The sequence below is a fragment of the Dermacentor albipictus genome, chromosome 1, assembly GCF_038994185.2.
Source record: "Dermacentor albipictus isolate Rhodes 1998 colony chromosome 1, USDA_Dalb.pri_finalv2, whole genome shotgun sequence".
Taxonomy (NCBI): Eukaryota; Metazoa; Arthropoda; class Arachnida; order Ixodida; family Ixodidae; genus Dermacentor; species Dermacentor albipictus.
The window spans coordinates 344,687,080-344,701,208 of NC_091821.1; the positions used below are offsets into that span (position 1 = coordinate 344,687,080).

The window sequence follows — 14,129 nt, forward strand, 5'->3', positions numbered from 1 at the left end:
GAGGACTACATAGAACTTTATTTTGTATATGTGAGAGAAGTATGTGGATATCACGAGCTTAAGCCAATGTGCGATACACAGACAAAGCAGCTGCTACAACATGAACTGCATTGAGGGCCACACAACACATACGTAATTAAAGGTGCAAAATATAGGGGGAAGCTTCAAGATACGCTCTGTAGCACTGCAAAGTATAACATGTATTGTATGTGTACAATAAATGTTCAAAAATACAATGCATCAATGTCCCATTTGCCTTCAAGTTTATTATGAAGTTCAGGTTTACTGAAGTTTATTATGAGCATATGTACAACAGGAATCTACTGACACAGCCGCAGTCAAGGTGGCTGTTCGAGGTGTGCTGGCTGCCTCAGTGCAAGAAAAAGAAATTGGGTAAATGTCGACACCAGTGCCACTGCTTCTTGCCTCTGACCTGCACGTGCCTCTGCGGCATCTTTGTGCACAAGTGTGCTGGCGTGGTGAGGCGTAGGAGTCATCCGAGAGAAAGAGTATTGTTTACATGGAGAAGTGGCTGTTCACATTGCCTGTCACTTTCCCTCAAATGTTTCCTTGGCGACTAGGGTGACACACCCGCAGTCAAGGTGGCTGTTCGAGGTGTGCTGGCTGCCTAAATGAAATAAAAAGAAATTAGATGAATGTCGATACCAGTGCTATTGCTTATTGTCTCTTACCTGCATTTGCCTCCACGGCCTCTTGGTTTGTGGAGTCTGTATGAGGGAGCTGCTGTGGCTAGGCGTAGGCATTGTCTAAGCAAAAAGAAAAGGCCATTTAAATGGGGAACTATGGAATTAAATGCAGTTATGTCTGCTTCTTGCACTCTTCTTGCCTAAAAGTTTTCAAACATAGTGTCCAGAACACACCAGCACTTTGACTGCTTCTGCTTTTTACCTGCAGGTGTTGTTGCGAGATCCTTAGTATGGCTGCATGCAGCATTGTAACACTTGGTGGATGCATTTGAAGTGGTAGCCAAAAATATAAAGAATCATCCTTGTCTGCACGAATGCTTTCAATTTGTAAATGCAGTGGTAACTATCACTATTGGTGCAAGGCCACCCCACATCTATGCGGCAAGTGCCATAGCTCGAAACTGAATTGTTCCTTTAGTGTTTCACAAGGCATCTGATATGTCCACATTAGATGTGATGTGTTTGTTTTTATTTATCCCAGTGTGGAGAGAGCATCATTAAATGGCTGGAGTACTATAGTGCCAAACAGACGACACACGGACGAGCGCTTATGTTCGTGCCTCTTCTTGTGTCGTCTGTATGGCGCTATAGTACTTCCGTAATATGCACCAACTAGCCCAACAAAAAGTTCTGCTGGAATATCATTAAATGGTTTTTTTATTTTTGGGTGTCTTGTTTTTTGGTTTATTTCTGAATTTATCATGATGCTAAAGTGACTTATGCAATGGCAATCAGCTTTTGTTTTGCAGAAAAACAATGCATTTCCTGACCCATTGTTCGAAATCCCCTCACTCGCATAATTTTGCAGAGTATTCTACCTATATTGACTTGCTTGACCTCCACTAAAGAGTCTTGCATTTTCAAATACGACTCTTTCCTTAAAATCATTCGACACTTCTCATCATTTCTGTACCTTAGGCTTCTGATACTCTGCAGTCACCATTTTTGCTTGTTTCTGACTAGAAATATCTTATTTAATTTAGAGCTTAAATTTTACTTTTGGAACACATGGAAGGGCTTGCCATTGCATATCTGCATAAAAGGGAAACATGTTTCATTAAACATTTGCAAAATCCAATCGAAGATTGATGAATGCAGCTTGCAGTGTGATATGACTGAATGAGCCATAAAAGTAACTCATCTCACTTGGTAAATGAAAGCACATATTAGTGTGATGCACAAGATACGTTACACTAACGTGGTGGGTTCTCTTGCTTATACAGCAAAATAATCGGTTCGCAAGAAAAAAATTATTTTTGCATAACCCTTGTATACACTGACTTAAGGAAAATGAGCTGGAGCTGTCCACATGATGTACTTATTTTACCTGCGAGTATGGTCAACAAAAATGTGTCCCAGCTGCTTAGTGGTATTTGAGATTATGTCAGTATTGCATATGTGCCTGTTGTCTATAATAATTGAATTTTGAAAATGCTCGCAGGGATCTGATGTGCACATCTGCAGTTTATGGATACATGTAAAAGACTCAGCATCAAGTGCAAGTGAACGGTCCAACAGGCCCGGAGTCGATCATGCAAATAGATTCGCTGCACATATTTGTGACCAGAAAAGATATTCCACATGAAATGGCATGCAAGGAAGTGTTGAAAATATTGCACAGTTAACAAAATGCCTACGCTATTAATATGTGGGTTGATGCACTCGTTATGCAAAACGGAGGTGAGGCGTGCAGACAGGACACAAGAGTAGAGTATTTAGTAAACAACACGAGCGCCGCCCACTTCTCTACTCTTGTGTCCTGTCTGCACGCCTCACCTCTGTTTTGCATAATGAATCCTTACCAACTAGCTCAGCTTTCTGTCGTTCTAAGTCTCGATGCACTCGATTTCGTCCGCATTAGGCACTCGCCTCTTGATTACTTCGTGGCACAGAAATACTCGGCGTCAGGCTGTTGATCTGCTGTGGCCTTTGTAGAAGCATGATTGTTCAAAGTGCAACAATTAAACAGATTCTTTGAGTTGCTTGTGGCTTCGCCAGTACAATTCCGGTGCGCTGGTCCGCCTGTCCAGCAATTTCCTACTGAAGGGAAACCTGCAAATAAAAACACCGCTCCGGATGCAGAAAAATGCTCTACTGTGACGCTTCTCAAACGATTGTGACGTACCACAAGAGCTGCCTACTCGCGTGATATTCTCAACAAGGAGATACATTCGTTTACTTACATGTGAAGGTATATGCCAGACCACTTCGGGGCTTCGGTGGCACATAAGGCACGAGTGTGCCATAGCGTCCGATGTCGACGCGCGATCGCATGTCAAACGAAACTACTACGCATCCAAAAAACAGATTCGAAACCGAAATTCGCGTCATCTTTTATTGCATGAATGCGTACATCGTGATTTTCATAAGTCACGGACTTAGCGATCGCTTTCTGTAAACTTAATATTAACATACCGCCTTCATAAAGCCATCAGGTATGCGTTTTTAGATGACAAAGCATAAGGTGAACTGTACTTGTTCTCAGCTTTTTCAATAGTAATTGCGCTGGCCACATTGACCAGTAGCAACAGGGCGGCGCCCTAGAGGTTCCCACTTTTCCGGCCCAGCTTTTCCTCTAGAGTTGTTCTACTAACTCTATGTATTGCAGAGCGTCTGTGATTTGTGGCGTGCGCAACTTTTATTCGGGCAGTCAGCGAGTCAGCTGCCGACAGCCGAACTAATTGAAAGCTTCGGAAGTGTCAAAGATGACCCGAAATAACAAGAGAAATGTAGCTGTCGGGGAAGCGTTTCGCATAGCCGTCACGACGGCACTTCAAAAATTCTATCAAACTGAAGACCGGACAGGTTTGTCCTCAAATACCTGCAAGTCGTACTGCATGACGAGCGTTGCCGTTGTTCTTGAGCTTACAACGACTTTTCTATCTTGCAGAGTATGAGTTTCCGTCATCATTCACGGCTGAAGAGCGAGCATTTATACACAACTATTGCCAGACGTTGAATCTGAAGTCAAAAAGCAGAGGGTAATGTGTTTATTCCGTACTTCCCTGTATTGATGCACAGTTGACATATCAGAGTCGCACATTGATCGGCCGAGGTGCCATTCTTTGTGGGCTTTCCGGCTCTCTTCCTGTTGGTTCAATTGGGGAAAATAATGTTCAAAACAAAGGCGTTACTCGAATCATCAACTGATGCACTAAGCGCATTGCGTCTTCTAGCGTTCCTGTACTTGCCGGTAAAGCGAAAATAAGGCGATTACTGGGCGAACAAGCGTTGTCATGTCCACACCTGCGGCATACGGTGCATTCTTAGCTACAGTGTTAATTCTTAAGTTCTCTGGATAAACGGCACGCATGATGGCCATGTGAAGTAAAATTTCGTGGCATTTTCGATGTGTTGTTTTAATCTATTCTTTTTTGCACCAGCCCCTTAATTCGCCCATAACTTCGTTTATTAAAATCTGTCTTATTATTGCCTTGCCACATCGTTTCGGAAGCCAACCGCATTTCCTCTTGCTAGAGTAAATCAGTGCCTACTTGCTGACATAGTTTTTACTTCTCATAAATGGGGCCAAGTCATTTTGGTCTTCGCCCTTGAACTACATAGCAGTGCTTACGAATGTGGTCCTTCCTTTGGTGTTGTCGTTCACAACTCTCTTTGTTTTTTAACCTCATAGGCAGAAAGGTAGTGTTCAAAATTACTGCATGGAATGAACGGCCAGGGTTATACACAATACAAACGTTGCTCTCTTATGCAGGAAAGGATCAAATCGTTTCCTTACCGCCTACAAGAAAGTTGGTTCCACTATAGTTCAGACTGATGCCGGCTTCAATATGGGGCCCCTCTCGTGCCGATTTGCCATGCTGCTTCTGCAGAAGTTCCCAGTGAATTCTCATGAGCGCCAAGAGCTATTGCCTCCCACTGAGCGAGAACGCCTTGTTGGTCAGGAAGGTATGTGTGCACCCGTTTTCTTCAATATCGTTGTGTCAAATCGTTGTGGTCTTATCAGTGCAGATCTTTAGAATAGGGATAGCACGGGACAAACTGGCATGTAAGCAAAGTCAGGGCTACATTTGTAATAAATTGTTTTGGGTGAACTTGCAAATAATTTTACTTCATTCAGAGGCCATCAGATTAAACATGTTACCACATATGTGCACAGAGGCAGCAGACATTCACTATGGTGAAAAAGAAGATATATTTCTTTCAGCTTGCTCACATTTAATGCACTTTGCTCAAGTGGTCTGTTGTACAGATTATGCATCTTATATGTGTTTATCAAGTGGGCTCAGCAAAGCATGGTCACTGTGCCTGAGGAAAAACAGACGTGCTTCACAGTGTGCCTGGCCGGCTCAGAAGTGGAGCAGAGGTATAATTTCTCTGGCCTATTCACAGATGAGCATTTCGCGCATGAATAGTCATATTGCTTGCCAGCAGAATTAAAAGAGTCAGGCACGCTGTCTAATAAATTGGCTTGTTATTGCTCGAAATTATTGTCTTAGGTGCTACAAGACATGTCAACAGAAAATTTCATCAACTTCTTTGTTTTTACATAACAGATGCACTGGCAATCTGACTTGAACTCTCTTCTGTTCACATTCATGGCTTGAAAAGTCATTTAAGACTGCCAATGTAACATTCAATGATCAAAATAACAAAATGTAATAAAAAAAAGATAAAATATAAATAAAAAAATATTCAAATGATCAAAGAAAAGTAAGTACATCAGCTGTATTCAAACTTTCTGCATACTCCACTGGACATTGGCATTCTAGGTGACTACCATTGAGGCATTTGCAAAGGATCACTAAGAGGGTCGGTGTTTGTGATGCAGCTATTTTGATCACTTGTACAGGGCACGAGATAGGCATGAATTGGCACATAGAACTAACTACCTAAGCGACAGTGGAAACAGGAGGTGAAGCAAGAAAAGAAGAGTCAATAATGCTCTTAATTTGCTAAAAGCAGGCTGGTGGCATTGTTGGACTACTATGGGCAAGATGTTGAAGCATTTATCGAGAGGTGACACTATAGTTGTTTTTTTGTTTTTTTTTTCTGGCAGCAGCACAAGCAAGGCTTTTGCTAATTATGTATGCACAGAAAACATTCTTCAAGTTTGTTGCTAATAGAAACTTAGATTTTGTTCTGCGGACAGCAGGACAGTGCTTTGTACCATTTGTGGGTCAGTGCTGCTATGGGTGCCTTTGTAACCGCCCTTCTTTTCCTTGGCATATGCAGTGCGTGACGTGAACCGCACAACGGCGCGACTCAACTGTGGCATTCCGCAAGTTCCACCTCGCTGTGAAGGTGCCCTAGATGCCCAGCGCCAGCGTCTGCCCATCTGGCAGAGCCGCCAGAAGTTACTGACCACCATTGCCCAGAATCAAGTGACCATCATCATAGGAGAAACTGGCTGCGGCAAGACCACTCAGGTGATCCATCGATCATGTGGACATGTCCACCTTATATAGAAATATCTCTTCATAGTGCTAACAAGTAGTCACCCGCTATACTCCTTTTTTTTGTGTGTCTTTTCGTATGTGTGTGTGCTCGTGTGTCAATTATTGGAAGAGGTGATTGACAGAATGACACTCAAAAAAGACAAGTTCATGGGAAAAGCAAGGCTTAATGTTATGAGCAGTGGTGGAACAAGGAATGTTGCTTTAGCCCATGTATTGACAAGGGAACGTCATCAGGGCAGCAACTGCTTTCCTTAGCAGCATTTTTATGTACAAGTAGCTTACTCTACCCTACCTTCAATGGCGGAGGAGGCAAAGAATAAGCTGGTGCATAGAGTGCACTAATTGAAGTCAACACACTAAAAGGGGGGGGGGGGGATGTCAGAAGAGATAGAGAGGAGGGACAAAGCTAGGTTTGGGGTTGGGATAGAAAAAACAGGTAAGGGTGCTGGTGTTTGGTATCATCAAGTAGTCCAGAATCTGGCACTCGCTTGCTCTAGACAGCTGTGTTGAATTATTGTACTGTGCAAAAATTTGCACTCATCCTGTTGAAGTGAGTCTCAATCCCTGTCCTTTGCATTTCTTTGTAATCCCTGTTTGTTGGTGCACTGTTTTCAGGTGCCACAGTACCTGCTGGAACAGAACTGCAGCCTTGGTAATCCGTGCCGCATTGTCTGCACTGAGCCCAGACGACTGGCTGCTGTGGCCGTGGCCGAGCGCATTGCTACAGAACGAAATGAAAAGTTAGGCCACACTGTGGGCTACCAGATACGACTAGAGAACAGGTGAGAAGGTGTATTATCATCTGGTTTCCATAATGATCAAGGGTTCATATTAGGTTAAAGGCAATCCCATGAGACATTGAACACATTTTAAAGGGTAGTAAAGAGATACACTAAATCCAGTTGGGCTGGTGAAGTACTATTCCTTCAAAAGTCTGCTTTTGTTTATTTCAAGGTAAACTATTGATCATTAGAAGAGGAAATGAGGTGCGTTCCTTGAATACCGTGCGGTAAACCCAGCACTCGTGTGTGACGTAGTGCACATCATGGTACTATTTTCTCATATTTGAGTTGTTGTAGCCGTAAAAATATTTAACAAAACTAGCTAAGTTCAGTCTTTGACTATTTTAGAATGCAACTTTGTGCAATTGTACCAATTAAAATTTATCTAGGCCCAAGCAGAAGCCATCAAAATTCGCGACATCACTGTAAGCTGGAGTAGAATCTTATAATGGTTCGGAAAGTGAACCATTCACTTCACCGCTTACACCACCACATGGGTGACTCCCAAGCCAGAGGGGGAAAAAGGAGAAGACACGATCAATAGACAGGAGGTTGCCACCTCTGATGTGTACGCCATCGTATGACGAGTTATTCGAGAAACTGCAGAATGTTTCTGCTTGCTAATTAAATATAAAATATAAATTAAATATTATGCGGCGAGTTCTAAAGTGTAAATGCGCAGTGCCGGGCGTCTACGCAATGCTTGAAGTAATTTATTAATGTAGTTCTTTTTCGTTCTCAACCAACAGGCGAATCGCAAACATAAATGAGTTGGCAGAGAGAGCCCAGCGCTATGTAGTCTGCTAGCACTTCCTAAGTAGCGAGTGGAACAAAACTGTCAACTGGTTCTTAGGGCCGTCAACTGGTTCTTAGGGCCGCCTTTGATTAATAGACTATATTAATTTTCCTTCTTTTCTTGCCCTTCGTCGTCGGCACATGACTCGCTCGCTGCCACTATCACTGTGATCTGCCTCACGGCATGTCATCTGATAGAAGCAACGAAACATGAAATCGAACATTACGTTATACAGGCCCTGCATCGCCTGCGCGAAGTAAAATTGAAGTGCGTGGTGCTGCCGGTGTGCACTGTTCCTTGAAATTGAGGACGAAAGTATGGCACTTTCAAACTAAAGCAAGAAGGGCAGCCAAATAAGAGATTTCCACAATGTCTTCCCATCCTGACTCTGCAGTTTTATCAGCCAAACAAAGGAAGCACTGGAGCAGCCTATGTTGAACCCTTCTGACCACTGAATGGTGATCTGCGATCTATTCACGCTGGCGATAGCTCGGGGAATTCAACCTCGCCATGCAAATGTCTCCTTGGCTTTGTCTTTGACAGCGGAGGTCATGGGAAAGCTGACCCAGACCTTCTACCGACCAACACAGTAATCATGAAAGCAACTTTGTAGACAGTGTCGGCAACAGAGATCTAGGTCATTCCGATTAATACTTTGCTTTCTACAGACCTACAGGCTGGTGGTGATGAACCGCAGCGTGCAATTCCTTCCTCTGCATGGAATGACGACTGGTACGCTTTCACCAAAGTCTCCTCTAGTTCATAGCATAGCCTGCAAAAGGCCTGCTTAGAAAGCCGGCAGGGGTGGTACAAATAATCTTCCGTCATCTCTTCGAATGCGTGTCGCACTTCCAGCCGTGGTCGACACGAAAAGAGCAACATCAAGCACACAACAAGGGCAAGTGATAGCCTCTGAAGCAACCAATGCAAGCGCATGTGACACCCGCGTGTCTCTGGTGTCATACAACCGGTGTGCGCAGCCAGGATTGCAAGCCAACAGCCAAGCCACAGCAATGAAACCTAAAGCGGACTACTTCTTCGCTGGTTCCGCTCTTAGCCAACGACGGGTTCACTTTGAAAATGAGTGACAGATGCGTGACATATTCATAATTTGCGGTGCTGCCCCGCTGTCTCTGACGGCCTTTGACGCAAGCAAAATTTTGACCAATCACGTGAAGCCAAGTGAACGATTCGCCTACTGAACCGCTATAGGTGTGGGAACTTAAAGCCAGTGTTGCCACTTGTCTTTTGTTTTTGCACCTTTCCTAGCTTATCGATGCTTCTTTCGCCATAAGAGTGGTGTTTTTGGTATTGTAGAAAGATCATTTACTAATATGGCTCAACTTATATTCTACTGCCTAGTGTGTCCTTAAAGGGCCCCTCACCAGGCCCCATAGCAAATTTTGGTTATACTCTGGAAGTTGTTACGTGTCCTCTAGGGAGCGGTCTGCCGCGAAAATTTTTCAAGTCTGCTAATTAATAGCCGAGATAGAAATATTTCAGTTCCGCGAACCCATGATTTCAGCAGGCAGGCTCCACTGCATAGCGAGACTCCCTCTCCACTCGCCCCATCTAGACTTCGCAAGCAAAATTTTTTCCCTGCGTTCTTCCTTGCCGGACCTTGAGAATTGCGTGACACATACGTCACGGGCCCCGCCTTCACCTTTTTTTTCCCGGCGATGCGCACTTCCGCTGGCGGCTTCCGCTGGCGGCGTTGCGCGCGAGCTGTTATTGTTTCGTGCAGTGCAAGATTCTGCTGTGCGCTGTGCACAAGGACACATGACTAGCTAAATAATTCAGTGCTACACGAATACTGAGGCAGAACAAGCAGATTGCAGAGCAATCACAGCAAGTAGACGAAACAACAAATAAGCAGACAAAGCGGAAGTACATCTCTCTTGTTTTGGTGCGAAGTAAAGCAAAAAACATACAGACATTCCATTTGTGTGTTTTATTATTCCTCTAAACTTCAGTTGGTAATTCAAGCAAGTGATCGCACAAATAACAGATGGTGCCTTGAATAATTTTCGAAGTCACATGTCACTATAAGTGATGTCATACTATGGACTTGAGTACGCAGGCACAGGGACGCGAGTACGTCATCCTCTGCCTTAGAGCGCAGTGGCCCCGAGGATAATGAAAAATGTCATTCCGTTTGAAATTTCAGATCTTTCTGCGGCACGTAGCAATATAATACTTTCTACACGCAATCATTATCACACAATGTATGCTCTGCGCTTGTCACCTCAAAATGGCCAGACCTGGTTAGGGGCCCTTTAATGAAACCTGTATACATTAAAAGGTTCCTAGGCTGCCAAGCTTGCTTCAAGCTCCTCTTTACAGAAGCATTTATGGCAGGGTTGGCTAATAACTTCCTGTTGACAAGTGAACTTGCCTTCAGTTAAATTGTCAGAAAAAACTTTTAGAGCAGAAAGGTTTTCCATAAGTAAGTGAGGCAAACTTCTGGCAACTGTTCTACCTATGTACCTTTCAGGGATTTCCCTTGCCAAAACTATTATCTGATTACGAGACACGCCGAAGTTGGGGGACTCCAGGTTAATTTTGACCATCTGGAGTTTCTTAACATGAACCCAATGCACATTGCACAGGTGTTCTTGCATTTCACCGTGACTGTAACTGACTGACTTCTCTCATGGGCTTCTATACTGCACTATCTCTGACTGCACTATCTCTGGCTAAGTACACAAAAGCACTTGTGTACTTAAATTTAGGTGCACATTAAAGAACCATTTAAGGTTAAAGTTAATTTTGAACCCTCCACTACTACTGCATCTTTTCATAGCCCACTGTGCAGTTTCAGGACAGTGAAATTCCACAAAACTTTATTTTAATACGTACACTCACCCACAAAATATTGCGGGGTGCGCGAGCGCGTGGCAAAACGACCCTCCTCCCCTGCTAGCAGGGCACCCCTGGTGTCGAGACCGACGCCTGCACGCATGCGCGTCCCTCCGAGACTGTGAGCGTGCACGTTTCCGCGCTTCCTCCTTGCGCGCCGGCGATATTCGAATGCAGTTGCGAGGTGCCCCTCTTGCGTTTGGCGCTGTGGTGGCTTCGACGGGCAAAACTTCGTTTATACAATGGAAATCAAGAGTTCATTTTCGTCTTGCCTCTCTCCTTCTATGGAGCGCTTTTTCTGCCACGCTCTTCTGCGGGAGAACGCCCCGTTCGTAAAAAGAAACAACGAAGATTGGGCACGAAAAGGTGCAGCGCAGAAAAAAGTGATTTGTTGTGTTTGTGTTTGCCACCGGGCCCTATGCGTCAGCTATCGTGACTCAACAAAAAGCGGCCACAGCGGCGCGCGCTAGCGCACGCTTCTAAACACTCTTCACATAGTTGGGCCCGTCGAAGCCACCACAGTGCCAATTGCAAGAGGGGCACCTTGCGGCTACATTCGGATATTGCCGGCGTGCAAGGAGGAAGCGCGGAAACATGCACACTTGTAGTCTCGGAGGGGCACACATGCATGCAGGCATCGGTCTCGACACCAGGGGTTCCTCGCTAGCAGGGGAGAAGGGTCGTTGCGCCACGCGCTCGCGCACCCCGAAATATTTTGTGGGCAAGTGTACCTCACTTATCCATTCACTTGAGCTGCATTTCATTTACATAGGCTATTCTTTTAAACCAGAGTCAGCATGTTGCATTATTTTTGCTTTGACTGCAGCACACAGGACTGTCATGATAAAACTGTGCCTTTCCTTGCAGGGTGTCGCCTAAGACCTTGCTGACGGTGTGCACTAATGGCATCCTCCTGCGCACCCTCATGGGCAATGACTCGGCAATGGCGACAATCAGCCATGTCATTGTGGTGAGTACCAGCAGCACGTTTTCATTCAGTTTTGCTTCGATGGACAGTTATGATAGTTCACCTAGTGAGTTCACTTAACTAGGTGAACTCACCTGTACTTAACTACTCATGAATATAGGAGGTTGTGGAGCGATGCAATGTCAGATGCAAAGTTCGTTTTTGTGGAAAAGCAGCTTTTATAAATAAAACTGAAATAAACTCAGCTAGCGTTTCATGGAAGATAAAGCCAGATACATACAATACAGTTGTCAGCTCATTTTGTTTCTGTCATATAGCAAATATCAAAGCCACTGTAGAAATCGCTACCATTCAGGTTATCTTTCGGATCATACTTGTTATAAGGGAGGTGGTTTCTTGGCTTTTACAGTGATGTTTTACTGAACGTCTGAAAGGTTGAGTAAAGTTAGGTCAACGCATGTTTATGTTCAGAGTTGGCTATAATTTGCAAAAACTTTTGTGTTAGAGAAAGCTTTAGCTCGTGAGCTCTTATCTAAATACATGGGAATGCAGAAATTGTTTTTCTAGGCAACGATTGCAGCGGTTTTGATGAGGATTGTTGCATTTAAAAGGAAAAGTTAAAACCTAATAGCCATTGGAAGTGGATTTTCAATATATATATATATGTATATATATATATATAATTTTTTTTTTCTTGAAAAGTGCGAAACTAAATAAAGAATGACTCATGTACTATCAAATTTACAACTCTGTTAATCAGCAATAGATGTATCACAATTCTGTAAACTGCACCTAATAATACTTTTGAAGTGAACAAGATTCATATATTATACAGTCGAACTCGGATATATCAAACTTGAAGGGGACAACGAAATAGTTCAATATATCAATAATTGAATATATAAAATAAATTTTTGACACAAAATTTTCTAGAGGATTTTTCAAGGAGATCTTTAAGGGGATTTTACAGCTGTTCATCATTATATCGGTGTTCGACTGTGCACAACTTTGATATATGCCACTAATTTGTGAGTAGGACTTTTGCAAAACCCTCGTGAATACTGTAACTATTCACATGAAATCTGAATTCATATATCACATTTGTACTCTTGAAATGCTTTGACAGATGCAGTTTAAGGAAGTACAATATTTATTTTTGGTGCAGATTTGCAGGCTTGTAAACATCCTCCTTCCTTTTTTTTATGTTTAAGATTTCTGTATATTATTGTAAAAATCTTGATACCGTAAATCAAAATTCTTCTTCCTGGAGTTGCTGAAATGTACTTTTTCTCGCAAATAGAACAAATTTAATTTAAATCAATTTAACAGTTGCCTTATAAAGGTATTTCTGTGTTTTACATGTTTTTTAATAGGAAAAGTGGAGATGGCCCCAAGCAGAGCTTCCGCATAGTACACTAGTGCTTTTTTTGTTTTGCTTCTGCCAGGCTATGGTTCTTCAGCATGACCATTCACCAACATTCTGATTACTATGCTGCTTTTTTTTTGTCTGCCTTTCATAGGACGAGGTTCATGAACGGGACCGGTTTACTGACTTTTTGCTTACTGTGCTGCGGGACTTGCTTCCAAAGTTCCGGAATTTAAAAGTTATTCTGATGTCCGCAACCATGGATGTGGAGCTGTTTGTCAAATACTTTGGTGGCTGTCCTGTTGTGGAAGGTATGTTGCTCTTAATTTTCTAAAGCTGTGATGGATGTGCCTACTTCCTATCTGATGAGCAACTGAAAGAAAATTTATCGAATTCAGATGGATTATGCTGTGTCCATGTTAACCAGGTAACCATCATGTTTCAGTCATTCATGCTACAGAGTTGCTTGCATTGCCAGTCAACATAGTCTGTATAAGACGGGTGTACTTTTATCATGAATTTTCTTGCAATTTCCTTTTGATTTTTCTCCCTTTTAATGGCGACAGGTATGAATGTGTACACTAGATCTATGCACCTATTTTTCAATGACAGTCAACGACAGATTTTCCAGACGGCCGATTTTTCATACATTCCCGATAATTTGGATGTTTTCGCAGCACCGCCACAAACCCCATATAGTCAATGTAGAGCACGTGAAATTTTGGACACAGAAAACCTTCGCTGTCTAATTTTTCAGACTTCTTGTATGCCATGGAGCACAGGTCTGAAATGGCCTTAATCGAAGCGACCACCGCCGCTATTTCGATTAGCTCGCTGCCTGGAACTGGCACTCTCACACGCAGATCCGCTGGCAGCCGTAGCCACCACCACGGCAACACTAAGCTTAGCTACTTCGACGTTCACTACCAGGTTTCTTGCTATTCGGTGCCGTGTTTTTTATTAAAACAATTCACCGCTGTTAGCAATGGCACCAACTCTGCCTTTGTAATACTCGCCGATGGATTCGAAGCTCGGAAAGCACGGCGCTTGGCATAATGCTGGTTCTCAAAAGTCAGCTTCACGCTGATGCAAAAATGCAATGCGGTGAGGCATATGCAAAATATTGCGGTGAAGCATATCAAGAGTGGAAAGGGGAAATTGTCATCGGACACGGTATGTATTTCTTAAATATACATGCTTGCACCCGCAGCTTCTTATCACGCTATGAGCACCGATACACTTAATAAATGTGCCGACATGCTTGTGGGGAT

General features: G+C 43.3%; 1 protein-coding gene across 1 annotated transcript in view; it reads left to right on the forward strand.

The window, feature by feature from the left end:
• The first annotated feature begins 3,297 nt into the window (after positions 1-3,297).
• LOC135912436 (3'-5' RNA helicase YTHDC2-like) overlaps positions 3,298-14,129 on the forward strand; it is a 70,972-nt gene continuing 60,140 nt past the window's right edge. The window contains exons 1-7 of the mRNA XM_065444910.1: positions 3,298-3,512; positions 3,598-3,688; positions 4,423-4,616; positions 5,904-6,097; positions 6,743-6,909; positions 11,432-11,534; positions 13,013-13,169. Coding sequence (XP_065300982.1) covers positions 3,413-3,512; positions 3,598-3,688; positions 4,423-4,616; positions 5,904-6,097; positions 6,743-6,909; positions 11,432-11,534; positions 13,013-13,169 — 1,006 coding nt within the window. The 5' untranslated portion in view covers positions 3,298-3,412. The remainder of the gene's footprint in view (positions 3,513-3,597; positions 3,689-4,422; positions 4,617-5,903; positions 6,098-6,742; positions 6,910-11,431; positions 11,535-13,012; positions 13,170-14,129) is intronic.